We start from the raw sequence: 24,203 nt of genomic DNA, 5'->3' as shown, positions 1-24,203 counted from the left end.
CAGAAAAGTGCGTCTAGATTGGCACAGATGCTTTTCTGCAAAAAGTGCTTTTGCGGAAAAGCGTCCGTGCCAATCTAGATGCTCTTTTCTGCAAATGCTTTGAACGGAAAACATTTCCGTTCAAAGCATTTGTGGAAAATCATGCCAGTCTAGACGTAGCCTTACTGTTTAGGGATAGGCAGACAGACTCCTCAGAAAATTAAATTATTTTAGTGGCATACACCACTCTACTGTGGTCTCACTCTTAAGAGAGTTGTACATACTTTTGTCTAACAGGAATTAATTTCTCTGCTCATTTTCATGAACAAATGTACACTGCTTTTAGACCTGAAGAGCCAGAAAACAGCTGAAACTGAATCAGTTTAATTTAATCTTGAGTATTATGAATGAACTTGGATAACTTTAATGGTACTTAATAACCCTAAGCAACCACACTGAAGGTAATACTGGGGCACTGGTAGCCTTGAGGCCAAAATGCAAGGACAGAGAAACAGTAAAGCAGGAGAACAAAAGTTACTTTGGAAGTAGCCTGTTTAAAGGTGATTACTATGGAGAGTGTACTCTATTGTTAAATGCACTAAGTACACTTTGGGAATACTACTTACAAACTCAACAATTAAGAGGTAATTTGTACTGACTTTCATTAAACACAAACATAGAAAAGAAAAGGAGTTTCATTCTTCCACCTGCCTGAGAATGTGAAAATTAAGAATGATTATTTGGGGGAAAATATTCTGTAAAATATCTCTCTTACCCCATTCTTCAATTGCTTTTATCTAACTGTACCAGCCTTCCTCCTCCCTGTCACTCAGTCTTGCCTCTTTTTTTCCCCCCATATGATGCATAATAAACAGCCCGACCAAGTGTATCCTACTGCCACAGACTTCAAGAGCTACAGAAAATTAGGTGCTTCTGATAAAAAGCTGCTTCAAGGATTAGTTCAGTGCAATGATAATTGGGTGCTAGAAACAACTTAATTCCAATGTTTGTGTCTTTGTACAGCTCTGATGAAGATACTATTAGTTAAAGGATGGAGATATTACTAGCAGCTGTAAATATTTTGGAGAACTATCAATGGGAAAATAAATGTTAAGTCTAAAGTGGAGTGAAGAGAGTGTCACCTGTTCATTATTTCAACAATATGCGTTTGAAGGAACTAGCTTTGACATTTCTTAGTCTGAACAATTACCTTATTTTTACCCCACGATTTTTTTTTTAACAAATTATAAGCCGTAGAAGAAGGGAGGACTATATTTCCTGGCTGGAAAGCTACTATACGTTCTCAGCCAAAGAACGGGTAGTCTGGAAGGGGTAGACGTTTCCCCGGCTTCTATCACAAAATACATCATTGTTTTGTCTTAATAATTATCCTTTTGGTGAGCATCCCGGCACGTCTCTCGTTCTGCCAAGTCCTATGCCTTACTCCAGCTAAAGAACCCTTGTGAGGGCTGGTGGTCCAATAGCCTTTGTAACGCGTTGCCCGTCGGGGTTGGGGGCGATGAGTAAAGCTCTGCGGGTGGTGTGTCGAAGCCCCCCGATTCCCCTAATCCCCACACTGTGGAGCTGAAGAGCAGCTCCTCGTGGAGGGGCATTTCCCTACCTAGTGTGAAGCAGCCTGACGCTGTAGGAGGGGGGCACCTCAGTGCTCCGCGTGGCCAGCAGCGTTGCGGCTCTTGGGCAGAGCGACGTCCTGACCCCACGCGCCCCAGCCGGTCCCGCAGCTGCTGCGCTGCAGGGGAGTAGTGCGGCTGTGGGGCGATGAGCCCAGGCTGCCGCGGGGAGGAAGGACAGGGGGGCTGGGCAAGGTCTCCTGCCTCCCCCGTTGGGAGTGGGGGCAAGAGCGGGGCCCCGAGCCGGGCAGGGGGCGCAGCGGGAGGAGGAAGAGCTGAGAAAAGGGGGCGGCCCGTAAAAAAATCGTTTCCTTCCGGAGAAGCGGCTGCGGCGGGGACTGGCCCTGCCCGGCTCAGCCCCGGGGTCCAGGCGGCGGCGGCTGCTGCTCCCTCCGGGGTGAGGCGCTCGGCGGCCGCCGCGGGAGTGGGCTGAGCGGCGCGCTGGGGCCGCCGCCGCCGCCGCGTGGAGGAGGCTGAGCGGTGGGAGGGGCGGGGAGGGACCAGCGCGGCGGTGACAAGGTGCCAGCTGCAGCCGAGGGGCCGCCGCCCGGCTTCGCGCTGCCGCCGCCGGGAGAAGTTTGGCTCCGAGCAGCAGCCGCCGTCGGAGCGGGAGGAGGCGCCGGGACCGGCCCCCACGCGGCGCAGGAGGGCGCCCGGCAGCCGCCGCCTAGCCCCGCGCGCGGGACCCTGCCGGGAGCCGCACCATGGCCGCGCGGTCCCGCCGCCCCTGGCTGAGCGTGGCGCTGGGGCTGGTGCTGGGCTTCACCGCCGCCTCCTGGCTCATCGCCCCCCGAGTGGCCGAGCTGAGCGAGAGGAAGAGACGCGGCTCCAGCCTCTGCTCCTACTACGGCCGCGCGGCGGGGGGCGGGGGCGCCCGGGCGCAGCAGCAGGAGGCAGCGGCGGCGCTGGGGGGGCCCAGCTTCAGGAGCAGCCCCTGGGAGCTGCCGGCGGAGGGGCCCACCGTCCCCAGCCCCCCAGCCGCGGCCGGCGGCGACGCGGAGCCGGAGGAGGAGGAGGAAGCCGGGGAGAAGCGGCCCGGGAGCAGCCACAACGGGAGCGGGGACTGGGGGGGTCCCGCGGGCTGCGCTCAGCCCCGCAACTTCCTCTACGTGGGGGTGATGACGGCCCAGAAGTACCTGGGCAGCCGGGCGGTGGCGGCGCAGCGGACCTGGGCGCGCTCCATCCCCGGCAGGGTGGAGTTCTTCTCCAGCCAGGGCTCCCCCGCCCCGCGGCCCGGCCAGGGGCTGCCGCCGCTGCCGGTCATCGCCCTGCCTGGGGTGGACGATTCCTACCCGCCGCAGAAGAAATCCTTCATGATGATCAAGTACATGCACGACCACTACCTGGACAAGTACGAGTGGTTCATGCGGGCGGACGATGATGTCTACATCAAAGGTGATGCTGGGCGCCCACCTCCCCTCCCCACCCCACATGCTCAGCCCCTCCCTGGGCACCTCCCGCGGCTGCCAAAGCGGGACCCGCTGGACTGGGGGGAGAGGCCCGTAACCACCCACTAGGATCGGGAGAAAGCAGCAGCAACCCACGCCCATGTCGGTCCCCTCTTCTCCCCCACTTTCCAGAGCTGCCAAACTGGGGCCACCCATAGGAGGGAGAGTCCAGGACCCGTGGGTGGAGCGGGGGACTTTAGCTTATGGGAACGCACATAAGTAACCGCTCAAGCCTTCTCCCAGCTCCTTTAAAACTAACCCGCTAGGCGAGCGTCCTTCTTTGTGTGCCAGAGCCCGCAAAAGAGTGAGAGTTGGCAGCGGGTCTGACCCCTCCGTTTTCCACGCCCCCCTCCCGTGGCCTGGCAAACACACAGCACCTGTGTCCCTGTCTGTCTGTCTCTGCTTAATTTATCCAGCGCTTTGCGGAGCCCTGGGAGCGATCCCTAAAAGCTAAATCTCCATTGTTTAGCTGCTGGGGACAACGCTTCGGCAGGGATCTACAGCTAGAAACGGAATTGCCAGCACAGGTGTCAGAGGGATTTTAGTTTTGCGGATGTGTAGGCGGTGAGGTCTCCGCTCTCGGCCCCCGGGGCTTGAGAAAGATGAATGTATAATGCAGGGGTTTCGCCTGGCACCTAAGTCCTCTTTTATAAAAGAGCTCTTCGATGTTATCCCCGGGGTAGTTCAGAGACATGATACACGAGGCAGTCGTGTTGCCTTTTTTTCTTCTTCCTCTTTCGCCCCCGAATCGCGGGACAGTAGCAGCTGAATGCAGTTTTATGTGCAACTGGCCGTAATATTGTATAGGAATGTTCCTATGATCTTTAAATAATGATTCCTTCAATGTGCTAGTAACTTGTTCATTACTCATAGAAGTCAATATTAATCCTCAGATCTGAGATGCGCACTGGTATCCCAGCACATTGACACTTAAGAATGAGGATACTTTTTAGTACTAGCATACTTGCTAAAGCAGTTGCTTCCGTCCCTGAGTAGAGGGAAGCATCTACCTGGCTTTTGTAATACACGAGGATGATATATCCAGTCTCTGAGGTTTTTAAAACAGTTCCCTTGAAATGCTTTTCGCATCCAGAGGAACATCCATTTCTATCAGTTTTCCTAGGTGTTGTGGGGTTAACCTCACTTCTCACTTCCATTTGCCTTTATTCGGGTGTTTTCCAAGTGATGAATATTATACCAGGGCACAGTAGTTGGAACTGTAATCTAGTTGCATAGTGAAGGCATTTGGTGGGCCCGGAATACCTTAAGGGTAACAAAGATGATGTGCTGGAAATTATACTCAAAGACCAATCAAATGCCTCACTGTTTGAAGAAAATATTTATTATTTTAATGATGTGCTGTGTGCCTGACTTGAAGAGGATCCTTACTGCAGTTTGGGCACTTACTTTGATCAAAGGAAAGAAACCTGTTAGTTTTCACCAGTTGCAGAATTTAAGATGAACTTTAGGAAAGAGATTAAACCCAGGTTGGTGGGAACTTGGTTGTGCTTTTCACGATGTGTTTAAAGCTTCTCACATAACTATGCAGCCTAAGGGTGGCAGTCCGTCCTCATCTTACTCTTCTGTCTACAACTATTGCTTCTTACAAGGCAGGTAGTGTTCTCCATTAGAAACTCACCCTACTTAGGTGCAACAGTCTTACGTTAAGGACTGAATTTGGATCTGGCTAAAGTAATTTTTTCAAGGCTTAATTTTGTTAAAATGGAAAAACATTTTAATTTACCTGTTGCTGCGTTTAAACATGCAGCTTTTTTATAAAATTTCTTTTGGTTGTTCCACACATCCTTTGAATCCAGTATTTTCTTTTATTGGTTTTCTCCATTAATGTTGCAAAGGTTCCTTGCCAAGCCTTTGTCATGCTTTGCAGAGTATTTGCAGCATGCTTTCTTTTCAAGTTTTTAGTACCACTGGGAAATGTCCTCCTGATATATGCTGCCTTACAATGTATGCTGCTGCTCCTTAAGGAAAAATGCTTTTGTTCTGACAAGCAAAAATTCCTCACCATCAAAGGATTGTGTATTACTAGCATGAGAGCTCAATTTGCAGTGCCTATTAGAGATGTTATGGAATGTAGCAATTTTACTAATAACATATAGGATATTTTAACTATTTAATTTTGTCACTTCATTTGCTTTTTAAAATGACTTTATGGACTACTTTGCTACATTTCATAACTGTATATATGCACATTCACATTTTACACAATAGAAGTAATACAGAAAGAAAAAACTGCCACTCTTCTTTTATACTCATCTGTAACTTTGGAAGCAACCATTTTTTTCTAAATTGTTGCAAGGCTAAATTTATACCAAAATCAAACTTCAACAAAATGTTGACTCCTCATGAACTCTTCAAAAATAGTAGGCAAGGTCTCAGAAGGAGAAACTGATGTCCAATTATCTTTTGCTGTTCTGCTCTGTGTGATTGGAAACATCTGAACAAGTGGGTGAACAGTGGTATAGACTTTGGGGAAATATGAAAGAATATTTGATAAAGCAGGTAAAATTGATTACACCATTTGTATTTTTAAAATGAACCCCATTAATTTCTGGAATGATTTAATAGGTGCTGGAACTAGAGATGTTGCCTCCCTTTGGTTGAAGTGGTTTTCGTTATATACAAAGTTCACATTTTATAATATTTTCTCCATCCCCACTATACAAACTGTTCCAGCATTCTGACATGATTTTCTCCATTTGGGATAATATATCAATGCAGATATTGTCCATGTAAGTTTGATAGGATGTCAGTTTGTACAGCTTTATTTTTGTAAGTAACCTGCACTAGGCAATGGTGTTCCAGGAGAGCTATGCTGGCAAACCATGTGAGTGTGACACACATTTTATACTGGGTAAAGAATGTATTTTTTCTCTAGATAACTGATAGCAGCTCCCCAAATGTAATTAACTATAGCAGCAAAAGTACTTTTTTGTTAGTACATATGTATCTACATTAATGCTTTTGCTGATGTAAAAATGTCATAAAACTTATTGTGAGATAAGAAGGTTGGTCAGATATGATTTTTTTTAAATTGTGGTTTGGAACTACATTAGACTAGTACAGAAAATAACATCGAAGGTGCATCTTACATTTAAAGAATGCAGAGAACTAGATAACTATTAGAAACTCTTAAGGAATAATGCTTTCCTTTTCTCTTCCTAGGGGAAAAATTGGAGGAGTTTCTTAGGTCACTGAACAGCAGTAAACCTCTCTATTTGGGGCAAACCGGTTTGGGAAATATTGAAGAACTTGGAAAACTGGGGCTTGAGCCTGGAGAGAATTTCTGCATGGGAGGGCCAGGAATGATCTTCAGTCGAGAAGTTCTCAGAAGAATGGTGCCACACATAGGGGAGTGTCTTCGAGAAATGTACACCACACATGAGGATGTGGAAGTGGGAAGATGCGTCCGACGGTTTGGTGGAACCCAATGTGTTTGGTCTTATGAGGTAAGTAGTAATGGATAAGTCATGAAGGTATTAATACACAGATTTCTAAATGAGAATGTAAGTAAATATATCTCTAATCTTTTCCCCTCTTTACTATTTTTAAGTGCACATATACTGGGATATAAATTACTATTTTAGAAAGATTCTCAGCACCTCATAGCTGAAAAATATTTTGATTTATTTCTACCCATAAATACAAGTTGTTTTCAGGTGCCAGAGAGAACTCATATCAATAAGAAGCTGTATCATAAATATGTCATGCTACATATCATGGCTAATTATAAAACCAACTTTTAGGTTTATATGCATTAGTTATACAAATTGCAGTTGTAGTAAACATGCATATTAACATTCAGATCTTTTTTTCTGATTGGACAAGACAAAGATATTCTGTTCAATCAGTCATCAGATTGTATACATCTCTGAGTTTTTCAGCAATGTTATTGTGATGTTAAAAGCACAGCAGCATTTATTATTTTCCTAATGGTTCAGATGTACTTTTAATAAAGAACTGTTTGTGTGAGAAAGCAAAAGTGGTATGATTACTTTTTTCTGGGATCGAATAAAATAGCGTTTGACTAAGAATATATCACACTAATAGATACAGATAGCACAACAAATTATAGACATAACTCATTATAGACAAATTATAGATGTAATTAAGGAGCAAATCAATCCTCTAATATTCAGTCAAGTTCTTAAGTAAAGGTATACAATCAACTACTAAAAATTTGGTTGCCATGTTGATATTATATTTTGCAAAACTAAATCAATCTCTATAACTGTTTTATTAGGTATAAGATTGTTTGGCGATAAAAATATAGACTTAGAATACATGGACAGGAGTGATAGCTGATAGGGGGAATATCATTTAAGCTATTTTGACTGGTTCTTCAGTATTAATGTATTTTTACCCTTGTGGCACTATCTCGTTAAACAGGAAAAAAATCATTCCAGTAGGCCAGTGAAAGAGGTTATGTGTCATTAAAGACAAAAAGGCAGTAAAGTAATTGGTTTTGTGTGTTACTATTTTTCAGAAAGCTTCAGCTAAATCTTGTGGCCTGTTTAAAATGATGTTGTGAAGCTACATTCGATGTAAATAGACAAATAACAGTATTTCTTTAATGGTTATAAATCTCTGCTTAGAAAAATATTGCTTACAGGTGATGGGAATTTCAGATTAACGACATTATTAAATTAGTAAGTGTGTTTTGCAGATTAATTTTTGAGAACATTGTGTGTTACAGTGCATAAAATACATTAGTTGTATAGAAAAAAATGCTTTAAAATAATGGTGTGCATCATACAGATGGATGTGAAACTTTGACTAGGACTCTGTAATCACCATTTTAATCAATCCACTAAGTTTAGGTTCCAGAGCATGCTTTCTGATCTATTTGGGCTAAACCTACACAAGACACTATTGAAGTCTGCAGGACTTTGTCGGTGTATGGGGATCTGTTGATCCAAGCATAACAGAATGTGGATGGCTCATTCCTAACAATGGCATTTTGTGAAATTGTGGTTCCATTTATGGCTTGTGCATCCTCCTTTGTTGTCTTTGCCAGCTTTCTTGGGAAAAGATTAACCTCAAATTAGAAATATTCTTAAGATCCCTAACTGTAGCCTCTTAGTTGAATTTTATATTGGTATCGCATGTCAGGAATACTTAACTCCTTGCCATAAGTAGCATACTGTTGTTATATTTTAACTTCCTTTCTTCACTGAGCTCCACACAAGCACCATTATCTTGGGGATCAGGTCAGGATTGTGGCCTTAAACTCCTTTTTGGGAGATTGGTTCACATGATTTATGCAGCACCTAGAGGAATATAATCCGCAATTCTGAATGGGACATTTGGGTCAACTATATATAGATATAGATATGAGAAAAACTGAAAAGTAAATGTTTGATACTGTAATATTAAATGGTGTCCTAGTATTAAAAGAATTTTATGTTTCTTCATATGCAAAGAATTTTAAAATACATATAGGATTAAAATGAACCTTTTGAGACAATGCATTAGTTCTGAATTGCTAAATACTAAAGTTATTTAAAAAGAGAGGAAATGAAATGAGTATAAATTCTGCATAGCAAACCAAGGTGCAGTTATTTCTAGGTATGAGAAATGCATGTATTATCTGTTGATCGATTTAGATGTGCTGGGAAGTAGGATGGGATTTTTAAGATGGAAAAAGAGAACTGGTCTCTAACATATTTTAAGTCACATTGTGACATAAAATATGTATTAAATTTTATGAAAGAATTTTATTGAAACATTTAAGAGCTACTGGTAACACATTTTACAATGGCTGTGTGAATGGGTCTATTATTATTTTACTTCTTTCCAGCTTTGCTATGAACTGCTGTATAGCTGGAGACATAATGCTCCCCTTTCAGCAAAGCCCTAGATAGTCTGATAAACAAAAGGATCATTAGGTTCCATATGTGCTTTGGAACACATCTTCTTTATTATGTGTAGTAGTTTGTTCAAGGTATAGGGTCTAATAACATCCCTCCATTGATGCTATTGTTGAAAGTAGTTAAATTAGATTGGCCTGTGTGGTAGCTTTTTCATCCTAGTGGATTGAATAGATTTTTGTTGTAGTAATATAATGTGATGGTCTACTCCTTTATGATTTTCCTTAGAATAACAAGCTATTTCACATATTAAGGCACCATGGGACTACTCGTTATTTTTAGAAAAGTTAGATGCCTTCAAGTCACCAGAGCCTAATGAAATGCATCCTAGAATACTGAAGGAGCTGATTGAGGAGGTATGTGAATTATTAGCTATCATCTTTGAAAAGTCATGGAAGATGGGAGAAATTCCAGAAGGAAATATAGAGAAAGGGGTAAATATAGTGCCCATCTATACAAAGGGAAATAAGGACAACCCAGAGAATTACAGACCAATCAATTTAACATCTGTGCCAGGAAAGATAATGGAGCCTCTAATTAAGGAATCCATCTGCAAACATCTGGAAGATAAGGTGATAAGTAACAGCATGGATTTGTAAAGAACAAATCATGTCAAACCAGCCTGGTAGCTTTCTTTGATAGGATAATGAGCCTTGTGGAGAAGGGGAAAGTGGTATCTGTGGTACCTAGACTTTAGTAAGTGGTACCTAGACATTAGTAAAGCATTCGATATAGTCTTGCATTACTTTCTTATCACTAAACTAGGGAAATACAATGTAGATGTGGCTACTGGAAAGTGGATGCATAACTGGTTGGATAACCATTCTCAGAATAGTTATCAATGGTTCACAGTTGTGCTGGAAAGGCATAACAAGTGGGGTTCTGCAGGGGTCAATTTTGGAACTGGTTCTGTTCAATATCTTAATCGACAATTTAGATAATGATATAAAGTAGGGATGTTAAAACGTGTTTATTAAAGTAAATATGTAACTGTTGAAAATTTCAGCATTTACACATTTTTTTTTAGTCTCTAAGGTGCTGTAGGGCTACTCGCTATTTAAGTTTTTTCAGTTACAGACTAACATGGCTACCCTGCTGAAGCAGTTACATAGTTACACGTGGAGAGTGGGAGACACAGTCTGCTCCCTTGGGAGCTGGTGCATGTGGGGAGCCAGCTTTTAAGCCAGCTCACTGCAAGCACTGGCTACTGCCTCCCAGCCACTGATTTGGGGGAGGGGACATGGGTGAGGGAAGCTGCATGTAACTGTTCATGTTAACTGATGAGCCCAGGCTCATCAGTTAACTATGTAAATGGTTACACTATCACATCGCTAGTATGGAGAGTACACTTATAAAGTTTGCAAATGATACCAAGCTGGGAGTGGTTGCAAATGTTTTGGAGGATAGGATTATAATTCAAAATGATTGGGAAAAACTGGAAAAATGGACTGAGGTAAATCGGATGAAGTTCAATGAGAACAAATGCAAAGTACTCCATTTAGGAAGAAACAATCAATTTCACACCTACTAAATGGGAAGTTACTGTCTAGGAAGGAGTACTGTCAGAAAGTAATCTAGGGACCATAGTGGACAACAAGTTTAAATGAGTCAACAGTGTGGCACGATTGCAAAAAAATCCAAAAATCATTCTGGGTTGACTTAACAGGAGTCTTATGTAACAAGACATGAAAAGTAATTCTTACAATCTACTCTGCATTGATTAGGTCTCAACTAGAGTATTGTGTCCAGTTCAGGCACCACATTTCAGGAAAGATGTGGAGAAATTGGCAAAGGTCTAGATAAGAGCAACAAAGGTGTTTAAAGGTCTAGAAAACATGACTTACAAGGGAATACTGGAGTAAAGAGAAGGGTGAGAGGGGACATGATTACAACTTTCAAGTAACCTAAAATGGTGTTTCAAGGAGGATGGAAAAAAATTATCCTCCTTAACTTCTGGTAATACGACAAGAAGCGATGGGATTGCAGAAACATATTTTACTATATTATGCTTTATTACACCAATGAAAAAGAGAACAGGTTATATAGTCCATTTTTCATCAGAGAGGAATGAGCTTATCAAAGGTCTTTTCTTGTGTGTGGATCCTGGGAATGTTCTAAAAATAAAGAGAAGGGTGTGTTGGGTGGTTGAAGGATGTAATTCCAGGTGCTGGTGCTTTTTTCTGATTTGTGGTTATTTTTCCAAAGCAGCATACTATCTTTTCTAGAGCTAGTATAGTACATATGCATAGTAAATCATTGTGGGTGTACAGGCAGTTGACACGATGGTGTTCTAAAAATATATCGGTTCATAGTAATTAGTTCCACTTCAGGGATGTTTATTACAGCTGACCAGTGCTCACTACTGACTTTGTCTGGTTAGCAAGTGACTGGTAAATGTTCTACATCATGTAAGTTATTGGGGCATAGTGTTATACCTGTGGCGTCAATGGTATAATGCCAGGGCAAATCTTGGTCTATTTGGTTTAGGGTAACTTTAAAAATACGTAATTTCGAATAACATAGATAAAGTAGACAGCAGTCTTTTAACCCAGAACTTTTAAACAATGGAATCTGTTATTCTAGATAATTCAGTGGGAGAGGAGTAGATTAGAAGGGAAAAACATTTTCTTTCAACAACTTATATTTGCAGGTTTAATCCATATGTAATGCCACCTAGCAATTTTATTAAGAAATGTTACTTGTGGACTATTATGGAGCAAATAGACATTTTGCATAATAACGTAGAGCTAGCCTTCTTTTATAATAAACATGGGTTGTTTTATTCATTTATCTGCTAGACTGAAACTAATCTGTAATTAATCCAATTTAACAGTCCCATTCTATAAAATATACCGTATTTTCTGGCGTATAAGATGACTTTTGATGTTAAAAAACATCCCCCCAAAATCGGGGGTCGTCTTATACGCCGGGTATACAGCTTTGCGGCTTTGCAAAGCCTCGGGGGAAGCCGGTGGCGGGGCATCCCAGGCACGCCTGGGCTGCCCCGCCGCCGGCTTCCCCCGAGGCTTTACAAAGCCGCGGAGGGGCTCCGGCGGCGGGGCAGCCCAGGCGCGCCGGGGCTGTCCCGCTGCCGGGGCGTCCTCAGAGGCTTTGCTCCCGGTGGCCCTGGTCTGCTGGGGACTGTCTCCAGCAGACCAGGGACACCGGGAGCAAAGCCGGCGAGGCGGAGGGGCACTGGGGTATAAGACGAAACCCTATCTTTTAACTAAAAAATTAGGGGGTCGTCTTATACGCCCAGTAGCCTTATACGCCGGAAAATACGGTAATTTTTAGAATGTGTGAGGCCAACTAGATCAGGAACTTAAAATATTGTGGTTCAAAAACTGGCACCCATCTGACATTTTTGTCATTGTTTTTTGGCCTATAATTCTAAATTATTTGATTTAGAATTTTTGGGTCAATATTTACCATAGCAATTTGTGATTTTTGAACCCATTAGATTGTGGGGGGTCAACTTACGATTTTAAGGTCTCAATACTTTCTCAAAATTTGTTTTTTCAAACAAAAAGATAATATATCTCAGGTTTAGAAAAGATTAATTTAAACTGGAATAGATGCAGGCAGAGAAGAGCTACTAGGGTGATGGGGGGGGGGGGGGCGAAGGAAGACCTGTTTTATGAGAGACGACTATAAGACCTTAGCTTGTTTAGTTTAGTAAAATGAAGACTGAAATGGGATATGACTGCTTTCTCTCAATACATTGGGGGCAAGGATAATACCAGAAAAGGCGGAGAGTTATTTAAGCTCAAGAAAAGTGTTGACACAAGAACAAACCTCATTCATGAGCAGATTCAGGCTAGAAATTAGATGAGGGAACAAGATTCTCAAACAGCTTTCCTGCAGAAGTTGTGGGGGGCAAAGAGAACTGAATAAATTTGAGTGTGTTTATATGATGTAATTGCTTATGATGATAGGGGGCAGGGCTCAAAAGACCTGGGGCTCATTTATGGTTTACATCTTATGTTTCCAGATGCTCATGCTTCAGATTTTAAAGCAGCCACTGGCAGGGACCAGGAGCGGGTGTTTTTCCCCAGTGAATTCTGGCAGGTTTTTTTTAAATCCTTTGAAGCATCAGGAATTGCCATGGCAGGAGATGAGATGTTGGACAAGTTGAGCCTGGCTGTGAGGTGCACCAAGCATTTTCTCAGGTGCTTGGCTGGCTATTTCTTGGTCTAACTGATAACTGCATGTGGGGTCAGGAAGGAATTTTCTGATAAGTCAGATTGGTAGGCTGCTTTCCTTTGCAATGTGTGGGTTGTTTGTCCAGCTATATCTCATTTAGTCATTTCCCGGTTGTGTCATAGGGTCTCAAGCACTGGTATGCCTCAGTTTTCCCTATTCTCTCTCTCTGGCATGTAAAAGTGTGGTCTCCTGTGGGTTGTAATGTGTTAGTCCACTGTGGTTGCTGAGTTCAGTGTATGTGTGCTGGTTGGTGTTAGTGGTCTGTACTGTAGGTCAGCCTTTATGACAGGGGTGGACAATAAAAAAAAAAGGCAGCCTTCAGGGTTAGTCCCTGGCAGGTCCCCACCCCATGTTTACCTGTGCCTCTGCAGGTATCGGAGGATCGCAGCTCTCATTGGCTGCAAATTGCCATTCACAGCCAATGCAAGGAGTGGGAATCGATGTCCCAGTCCACAGATTCAGCCTGCGTGCTGGAATTTGCCTACCCTTGCTTTATAATCTAGTGGTCCCTTCCGGCCTTAAACTCGCTGGCTGTGTCTACACTGGGCCACTTATTCCGGAAAATCAGCCGCTTTTCCGGAATAAGCTGCGAGCTGTCTACACTGGCCCTTGAATTTCCGGAAAAGCAATGATGCTCTACTGTACAAAATCAGCTGCTATTCCGGAAAAACTATTCTGCTCCCACTCAGGCATAAGTCCTTATTCCGGAACACTGTTCCGGAAAAGGGCCAGTGTAGACAGCCCAGTAGTCTTTTCCGGAAAAAAGCCCCGATCGCGAAAATGGCGATCGGGGCTCTTTTCTGGAAAAGCGCGTCTACATTGGCCACAGACGCTTTTCCGGAAAAAGGGCTTTTCCGGAAAAGCAGCCTGCCAATGTAGACACTCCTTTTCCGGAAAAACTGAAAACGGAATAGTATTCCGTTTTAAGCAGTTCCGGAAATTCATGCCAGTGTAGACACAGCCTGTGACTCTGTGTACTAGCTCTTCCCTCAGAAAAGAAAAATTGCTTTTGAAAACCATGGTTTTCAGATAATAATGCCACCTTCCAGTTTTAGGGGGATTAGGAGATCATTGTTTCAATAGTAATTTCTGGGTACTTCATGAAGCTTGCAGACCCAATGCCTGCTGCTTAAACTCTGTATGGGGAACAACTGTGTGTCCTAAAACTCAGAGATCATGTGTGTGGTTTATGTACAATACATGGGCCAGCTGCATATATTTATAGCAGATGTGTAGCCGATGCTTCCAAGCTCCTATGGAGCACCTACACTTTAGAGGAATAGCTTTCTTGTATTTTGTCTTCCATGGAGCTTATGAATGTAGCTTCTGGCTTCACTCTTGCAGATCTTCTTAACTGTGCCCATTAAACTTAACTATTTAATTTTAATACTTTTTTTGTTTAGTTTAAATCAGTTCCAGCTATTATACCATCCTGACTTTTTTCAATACAGGCAGTCCCTGGGTTACGTACAAGATAGGGACTGTAGGTTTGTTCTTAAGTTGAATCTGTATGTAAGTCGGAACTGGCGTCCAGATTCAGCCGCTGCTGAAACTGACCGCCAGTTCTGACTTACATACAGAATCAACTTAAGAACCCCAAGTCCCCAAGTCAGCTGCTGCTGAAACTGATCAGCGGCTGATTCCAGGAAGCCCGGGGCAGAGCAACTGTGCCTCGGGCTTCCTTTAGTCAGTGCTGGTCAATTTCAGCAGTGGCTGACTTGGGGACGCCTGGGGCAGAGCAGCTGGGGTGCTGCTGGGTTGCTCCAGTAGCGCCGCTCCTCAGTGCTACTGGAGCAACCCAGCAGCACCCCAGCTGCTCTGCCCCAGGCATCCTGATTCAGCTGCTGCTGAAACTGACCTGCAGTGGCTGAATCAGGACACCTGGGGCAGAGCAGCTGGGGTGCTGCCGGGTTGGTCCAGTAGTGCCCAGAGCGGCGCTGCGGGACCAACCGGCAGCGCCCCAGCTGCTCTGCCCCAGGGTCCACAACAAAAGCCTGGTCTGCTGGGGGGGGCACACTAGCTGAGCCCCCCCCAGCAGACCAGGGACACGGGGAGCAAAGACGCAGCGGCGAGGTGCCGCGCCTCTGAGGCTTTGCTCTGGCGTGGGACCCCGCCACGGCTGCGGCTTTGCTCGAGGTGCTCCTGGTCTGCTGGGGACCATCTCCAGCAGACCAGGGACACCACGAGCAAACCCGCCGCGGCTGCGGCTTTGCTCCCGGTGCCCCTGGTCTGCTGGAGACGGTCCCCAGCAGACCAGGGGCATCGGGAGCAGCTTTTCTCGCCCCGGAGGTCGAGGTGGTGAACCGCTGCCTGCGAGCTCCGGGGCGAGAGAGCTCCGTTCATAAGTGCGGATCCGACATAAGTCGGATCAGCGTAAGTCGGGGACTGCCTGTACTTTATTTTTAAACAATTTCTCTCTTCTGTTGTTATGTGAGAGAATGCGCACAGAAGACAGGATGCTGACTATAGTAACAGTGAAAATGATTATACAAAATCATGTATGATGCACAGAATAAATAGAAAATACAAATATTTTCTAGTCTTCAATTTCAGTAATTTTAGGTATTATAGTACCGGTGCTCGTAACAACAGTGCATTGTAAAAGGTCAAGTAAATGCATTTTTAAAAATTAAGGTTCCTTAAGTTTCTAATAGAACAATAGTCTAACATGCCAGATATAGTTGCTTATTTTTGGGGCTTAATCACTTCATTGTGGTAGTACATACGGGAAAGTAAAAGTATTTAGGCTCTCACATTGATCTGAATAATCCTTCCACAAGCATGTGTGCTGCAGATAGGATGAAGATTCAGATTAATAAATTCAACAGGAGAAATCTAATTGAAGCCCATGAAATCACTGTTTAATGCATACCAAGAATGTTCTTGAATATAAATTGTTTATTGACTTTAGTGATAGCTTCTGAACCTTCAGGCTGGTTGTTTGAACACCAAATAAGTAATCGGGGTAACATTTTTAAGTCATTTAGGTGCTTTTGAAAATTTTGGGGCAGGAATCTTAACTGTAGAAACCTGTCTTTGAGAATGCTGGCTATTTTTAATAATGTTATTGTTATGTAAATTCTAAGTCTGACTTTTATGCATGGTAAAGCAATGTTTTTCTGACGTCTTTCAGCTTGGTACCCAAAATAGTTCTGTTGCATTATAATGTGCATATCAGTTTTTGAACATTAACATAATTTAATGTGTTGCTGTTTGGAATTTGCCTACTAAAAATCGTGTGAGTTAATATTATTTTTTTTCCTGTTTAACTTTAGTTTCTAATCATATCACTGGGAGTTAGGCATCTAACTTCTCTTTGTGCTTTTGAAAATCTCTCCCAAAAGATGTATTTATATATAGCCTCTGTTTTAAATCTGTAATATAGTTAACTGAAAAAACCTGCAAACAAAACCAAAAACCACCTACTGTGAAGTTGTACCATATGTACATTTCCTCCCTCGCTCCCATGAAGGACTTTAACTAAAACATGGAACTTTATTGTTTTTAACATTTTATTTTATGACCAGTAGATATAATGAATTCTAGATTAATAAAATTGATTCAGTTTGACCTTTGTGCACAGCTAAAATATTACCCCCTTCGTACTAGAAGCCTTTTCTTTCTGGATCATTTCCCAGACATCCAGCATAACCACACATGTTATGTTCTGTAAATAAGCCACTGAATTTAGACTATCTATTGCAAAAGACATTCTATCTTATTGAAGATCACAAAGCTGGAACCATATTTCACTATTATGTTGTTCTGCTTGTAAAACTTTCCATGTTTTCTTGTAACATTGTTGGTGAACATTCAGTACATTTCTTACTCTATATTGTGTTAGATAAATAGATGACAATGAGGCAGACAATAAAATATTGAATTTCGTGTCAAGTATTCATCAGTTTCAGCAATAAAATAAATTATTTAAACTGTATAGGGTATCTCTAAAGTATTTTGCTCTCTTAGGCAAGTTGATAGTTATTTGCACATTATGTACAAATCAGTGAGATTGTAGGAGGAGTGAATTTCCGGAACCAGTTTTCTATGCCTTTTAACTGCTTAAGCAACATTGTGTTGACTGAACACTTGAAGCCAAATTTTGCTCTCTGTTGTGCATGTGTGGCTCCTGTTTATGTTAATGAGTGGTCTATATGTGCATGAAGGGTAGAATTTGGCACTACCAATTAAAAGCAAGAACTTAGGCTCTGAAGTTAAATACTTTTGAAAATTTTACCCCTAGCCCTAATGAAACTGTGAATGATAACATTAGCCATTGACTTAGCATTTAACAGCATAAATCTCTTTTTTTCCCCAATAGCAGTCATCACTAATTTTTTAAGGACCATCTACCAATATTCTACCAAGACAAAACCAGAGATGATTCAGCCTGACCTGATTTTAAATGTTGCATTTAGAGCCTATACCTGCACTTTTGGCATCTCCCACCTGCACACCAAGACAAAGACTGAAGACCTGAAGCCTCCAGATAAGCCTGATCTTTCTAGCGCATCCTAAATCCAGCTCTATGGTAGACTTATTCAACCCTCTTGAATACCCAAAACTAGTTGTGGAAGTATACAGATAGCAAACATTTTTACCAACTTTATTATCCCCCTCTCCTTGTCAAAATTATCCAAACACTCAAAGGAATTCATACCTTTCCTGGATAAAATTCTACCCTGATATAATTTTGAAAGACAAAGTAGTCAAGGACATAGAAGGAAATGGTAATTTATAGTTGGGAAAATACAACATGGTTTTACAAAAGGTCAACCTGATCTCTTTTAAGAAAATAACTGAGAACACTTGTCTGTTCCGCTGCCTCTGCTATTTCCTATGAGCCAAAATGTGCTGTAGGAGGGTTGGGGAAATGCCAGAGCTCCCTTCCTCTCCTGGCAGGCCAAGCAGAGCAAGACCTGCAGGATATTTTCATGCTTGCAGAAACCCATGCTGTAAATGTGACCATGAATAATACCCTCTCTTTCAAAATGCCTCTGGTTGGGAAGTACTATACCCCCCTCCCATAACCTTCCCACAAATAAGAACATAAGAACTGCTATAGTGGGTCAGACCAAAGGTCCATCTAGCCCAGTATCCTGTCTTCCAACAGTGGCCAATGCTGGATGCCCCAGAGGAAGTGACCAGAACAGATAATCATCAAGTGATCCCTCTGCTATCATCCATTTCCAGTAGGAATGTTAAAATGCTATTACAGGCAGTCCCTGGGTTACGTACAAGATAGGGACTGTAGGTTTGTTCTTAAGTTGAATTTGTATGTAAGTCGGAACTGGTGTCCAGATTCAGCCGCTGCTGAAACTGACCAGCGACTGACTACAGGAAGCCCGAGGCAGAGTTGCTGAATTTGGACGCTTGGGACAGAGCAGCTGGGGCGCTGCCGGGTAGGTAGGACCAACCCGGCAGCACCCCAGGTGCTCTTACCCAGGTGTCCCCAAGTCAGCCGCTGCTGAAACTGATCAGCGGCTGATTCCAGGAAGCCCAGGGCAGAGCAACTCTTGGGGACGCCTGGGGCAGAGCAGCTGGGGTGCTGCCAGGTTGGTCCAGTAGCGCCAGGCATCGTGGGCGAGAAAAGCCTAGTCTGCACTAGCTGCGCCCCCTCCCAGCAGACCAGGGAGACACGGGTGGCGGGACCACCGAGACACGCCGTGGTCCCACCCGCATCCTCCGCGGCTTTGCTCCGCGTCTCCCTGGTCTGCTGGGGGGGGGGCTCCCCCCAGCAGACCAAGGAGACGCGGAGCAAAGCCGCGGAGGATGCGGGCAGTGGGACAGCCCAGACACACCGCGGCTGTCCCGCTGCCCGCGTCCTCCGAGGCTTTGCTCCCCGTCTCCCTGGTCTGCTGGGGGGGGATTAACCCCCCAGCAGACCAGGGAGACGTGGGGCAGCTTTTCTCGCCCGGAGGACGCGGGCGGCGGGACCGTGGTGCATCTGGGTGTTCCGCCGCTCCCGTCCTCCAGGGCGAGAAAAGCCCCTTCATAACTGCGGATCCGACATAAGTCGGATCTGCGTTACTCGGGGACTGCCTGTACTTCCCTAATCAAATAGGTGATAGAATTCTTTCATCTATTATTCGATTAGTCGACATTGGTAAGCAGTTGCAGTGCTCAGTTTGGCTTGCACTGATTCACAGCAAAACCTCCCCAGCTGCGGCCCTGCATTGTAAGCCCAGGGAAGCTGGTGCACAAAGTCAGTATGTCGACCCTGATTCTGCAGGTGTCTTTTCATTCATCACACCTCACACACACAGTGAGCTTTACAATGCAGAGCCTCAGCGGGTGGGAAGAGTCTAATTGATAGTGCTGCTTATCGATTAGTCGACTATTTGACTAGATGCTAACATCCCTAATTTCAAGCCCATGACAAACAGAGGTTATGGACACCATTCCTACCCATTCTGGCTAATAAGTATTGATGGACATAACCTCCATGAATTTTATCTAGTTCTTTTTTGGTAACTATGCAGATGGTACCATTTCATGAGGCAATGGTGAGGTCTTGTGTTCAAGATACTGATGAGATCTCATCTGGAACACTGTGTGCAGTTCTGGTCTCCGATAGTTAAGAAAGATAAAATTCAAAATGGAACAGATGCAGAGAAGGGTGACTAGGATAATCTTAAGGAATGGAAGGAGAGGAGACTCAAAGTCTGAGGAGACTCAAAGTGCATTTCTTGTTTAGCCTAATCAAAAGGAGGCTCTCTGCAAATTCATTTGAGGGATAAATACCAGAGAGGAGGAGAAGCTATTTTAGTTAAATGTGGCCACAAGAACGAATGAGTATAAATTGGCCATCAACAACTGTAGGCTTGAAATTTCATCATCAGAGGAATGGTGCTCTGGAATAGGCTCCCAAGAGGAACAGTGGGGGCAAAAAAATGAACTCATTTCAAGACTGAGCTTGATAAATTTATGGTATGATGAGACTGCTTACAATAGCATGTAGCTGATCTGCAGCTTCTAGCAGCAAGCATCTCCTAAGGCCAGTGATAGGACACTATGGGTGCATGTACACTTCAGGGCTTAACTCGAAATAAGCTACGCAAATTGAGCTACGTCAATTATGTATCTTATTTTGAAATAAGGAGCATCTAAACAGCACTTATTTTAAAATTAGAGCACTCTTCCTCCGACCTCCCTTATTCCTCAAACAATGAGGTTTATAGGAGTCAGAGAAAGAAGTCCTCCAGCTTGACAGTATTTTGACACTATTTTGAAATAACTGCCTGCTGTGTAGATACGGACTAAGTTATTTCGGAATAGCACTAGTTATTTTGAAATAGTTTTGCAGTGTAGATGTACCCTGTATGGGGAGGGCTCTGAGGTTGCATCTACATTGCACTGTTATTTTTAAATACAAAGAGAGCATCTAATTTTGAAATAACAGTTGGCTTATTCTGAAATCTGTAAACCTCATTCTACAATGAATAATGCCTATTCCAAAATAGCTATTTCGAAATACAGCGTGTGTAGATGCTCCACTGCTGCTATTTCGAAATAGCCCCTCATCAGGGCCATTTAGGGCCCCCAGGAGGCCATTTTTCCTCCCCAGTGCCTCCTGGGGCTCTAAATTGAGATAGCATGTCTGCATTAGGGAAGCCTGCCTCCGACTAATTTTGATTGCTTAATGTTGTTTCTCAAATTTGGCCTTCACCTCTAGTGTAAAGAGTGAGAATTGTTACTTGACAATTCCTGATTATTAAGTACTTTACATGTTAAGATGCATTTCCTTAAAAGTGATTGATTAATGAATGTTCATACATGTTTTATTTTAGAAAGTATATGACCCCCAAGGGTGTGAATTATTAAACACTTTCTTTTTACTTTAAAAATGAACTCTTTTGTGCTCCTTTTGAATACACTTGACTTCTGATCTTGAAGTTTCACTTCATTTCCCTATAACAACATACAGAGGTGTGGTTTTGTGTTGCTTCAGGTGTTTTAAGACAAATGTGTCATGGTAAATAATAAAAAATGCATCTAAGAGAATGTGTGGGTCAGTGCATTTATTATGGAATACTGAACCTTCCTTTTTAGGTCTTTGGGCTCAATCTAAGTTTAGCACCTGTGAACCTAAACATCTGGGCTGTGTCTACACTGGGCCAATTATTCTGGAAAATCAGCCACTTTTCCGGAATAAGCTGCGAGCTGTCTACACTGGCCCTTGAATTTCCAGAAAAGCAACGATGCTCTACTGTACAAAATCAGCCGCTATTCCGGAAAAACTATTCTGCTCCCGCTCGGGCATAAGTCCTTATTCCGGAACACTGTTCCGGAAAAGGGCCAGTGTAGACAGCCCAGTAGTCTTTTCCGGAAAAAAGCCCCGATTGCGAAAATGGCGATCGGGGCTCTTTTCCAGAAAAGCGCGTCTACATTGGCCACAGACGCTTTTCCGGAAAAAGGGCTTTTTCGGAAAAGCAGCCTGCCAATGTAGACGCTCCTTTTCCGGAAAAACTGAAAATGGAATAGTATTCCGTTTTAAGCATTTCCGGAAATTCATGCCAGTATAGACACAGCCCTGATGACTAATTGGATCTGATAATGTCCGTCCAATTCCTGCTAACCAGTCACAATAGATAGAATAAGAGTTGAATGTGTATTGGAGTTAATTTAGTCCTTCTAGAAAATGGTTGAGATGTGTTGACTGGGCCTTATAGGGAATCTTGCAAGTGCTATACCTGATCTGCAGGTAAATAGGACTTTAGTTTTCTTTAGTATATTTACAAATATTTATTTATACAGTGGGGAGAGTAAAAAAAAATTATGGCAATATTCATATTATGGAGCAGCAACCGAATAGAATATTCACCCCTGCTCCTAACCCTCCCACTGTGTTACATAACCGTTACACTTTACTTTCAGCAGGAGACAAGGAGTCACCCCCCACAGTGGAGGAGACCAGGCCTTGCACCACCAAGGTTGAGCAGTCTCCTGCCACCACTGCGAGGAGGAAACGTAGGGCAGTGGTGGTTGGAGACTCTCTTCTGAGGGGAACGGAGGCACCCATCTGTCGCCCTGACAGCTCATCTCGAGAAGTATGCTGTCTGCCAGGGGCCCGTATCCGAGATGTTACGGAGGCATTGTCGAGGATTATCCGGCCCTCTGACTACTACCCCATGCTACTCATCCACGTGGGCACAAATGATACTGCCAGGTGTGACACTGAGCGGATCAAGTGTGACTACAGGGCTTTGGGAGTACGGGTGAAGGAGTTTGGAGCGCAGGTGGTATTCTCTTCTATCCTTCCTGTCAAAGGTAGGGGCCCGGGCAGAGAGAGGTGCATCCTGGAGGTGAATGCCTGGCTGCGACGATGGTGTCGCCAGGAGGGATTCGGCTTCCTTGATCACGGGGTGCTCTTCCAGGAAGGACTGCTTGGCGGAGATGGAGTTCACCTTTCTAGGAGCGGGAAGGCCTTGTTTGGACACAGACTGGCTAACCTTGTGAGGAGGGCTTTAAACTAGGTTTGTTGGGGGCAGGTGAGCAAAGCCCACAGGTAAGTGCTGCATGTGCGGGACTGGGAGATGGGTTGGAAATGGGGGGGACTACGGCCTATAATGGCAAGGAGAAAGGAGGGTCAGGGCACAACAGGGAGGCAAGATCAAATCAGTATCTTAGATGCCTATATACAAATGCGAGAAGTATGGGTAATAAGCAGGAAGAACTGGAATTGCTAACCAATAAATACAACTATGATATCATTGGTATTACAGAAACCTGGTGGGATGGGACGCATGATTGGAATGTTGGTATGGAAGGGTACGGCTTGCTCAGGAAGGACAGACAGGGAAAAAAGGGAGGAGGGGTTGCCTTGTATATTAAAAATGTACACACTTGGACTGAAGTGGAGATGAATGTAGGAGATAGCTGTGTAGAGAGTCTCTGGGTTAAGCTAAAAGGGGTAAAAAACGAGGGTGATATCATGCTAGGAGTCTACTACAGGCCACCTAGCCAGGTGGAAGAGGTGGATGAGGCCTTTTTTAAACAATTAACAAAACTATCCAAAGCCCAAGATTTGGTGGTGATGGGGGACTTCAACTATCCAGACATTTGTTGGGAAACTAACACAGCGAGGCACAGGCTATCCAATAAGTTTCTGGACTGCATTGGAGACAACTTTCTGTTTCAGAAGGTTGAAAAAGCTACCAGAGGAGAAGCTGTTCTGGATTTGGTTTTAACAAATAGGGAGGAACTAGTTGAGAACTTGAAAGTGGAAGACAGTATAGGGGACAGTGATCACGAAATAATAGAGTTCATGATCTTAAGGAAAGGTAGAAGGGAGACCAGCACAATTGAGGTAATGGATTTCAGGAAGGCAGATTTTGATAAGCTCAGAGAACTTGTAGGTAAGGTCCCATGGGAAGCAAGACTGAAGGGAAAAACAACTGAGGCGAGTTGGAAGTATTTCAAAGGGACGTTGTTAAGGGCCCAAAAGCAAACAATTCCGCTGTGTAGGAAAGATAGAAAATATGGCAAAAGACCAGCTTGGCTTAACAAGGAGATCTTGCACGATCTCAAAATAAAAAAGGAGTCATATAAAAAATGGAAACTAGGACAACTAACAAAGGATGAATATAGGCAAGCAACACGGGAATGCAGGGGCAAGATTAGAAAGGCAAAGGCACAAAATGAGATCAAACTAGCTACAGGCATAAAGGGAAACAAGAAGACTTTTTATAAATACATTAAAAGCAAGAGGAAGACCAAGGACAGGGTAGGCCCACTGCTTAGTGAGGAGGGAGAAGCAGTAACAGGAAACTTGGAAATGGCAGAGATGCTCAATGACTTCTTTGTTTCGGTCTTCACCGAGAAGTCTGGAGGTGTGCCTAACGTAGTGAATACAAGCAGAGAGAGGGTAGGTTTAGAAGATAGGATTCACAAAGAACAAGTTAAAAATCACTTAGGAAAGTTAGATGTCAGTAAGTCACCAGGTCCTGATGAAATGCATCCCAGGATACTCAAGGAGCTGATAGAGGAGGTATCTGAGCCTTTAGCTATGATCTTTGAAAAATCATGGCAGACAGGGGAGATTCCAGAAGACT

The 24,203-nt window shown here is 43.7% G+C and overlaps 1 protein-coding gene across 1 annotated transcript in view; it reads left to right on the top strand.

The window, feature by feature from the left end:
* The first annotated feature begins 1,620 nt into the window (after nt 1-1,620).
* Nucleotides 1,621-24,203, top strand: part of CHSY3 (chondroitin sulfate synthase 3) — a 242,096-nt gene continuing 219,513 nt past the window's right edge. The window contains exons 1-2 of the mRNA XM_006131872.4: nt 1,621-3,005; nt 6,242-6,525. Coding sequence (XP_006131934.3) covers nt 2,315-3,005; nt 6,242-6,525 — 975 coding nt within the window. The 5' untranslated portion in view covers nt 1,621-2,314. The remainder of the gene's footprint in view (nt 3,006-6,241; nt 6,526-24,203) is intronic.

Source organism: Pelodiscus sinensis, chromosome 6 (assembly GCF_049634645.1).
Source record: "Pelodiscus sinensis isolate JC-2024 chromosome 6, ASM4963464v1, whole genome shotgun sequence".
NCBI lineage: Eukaryota > Metazoa > Chordata > Testudines > Trionychidae > Pelodiscus > Pelodiscus sinensis.
This window is presented reverse-complemented; position numbering and strand designations above follow the sequence as displayed.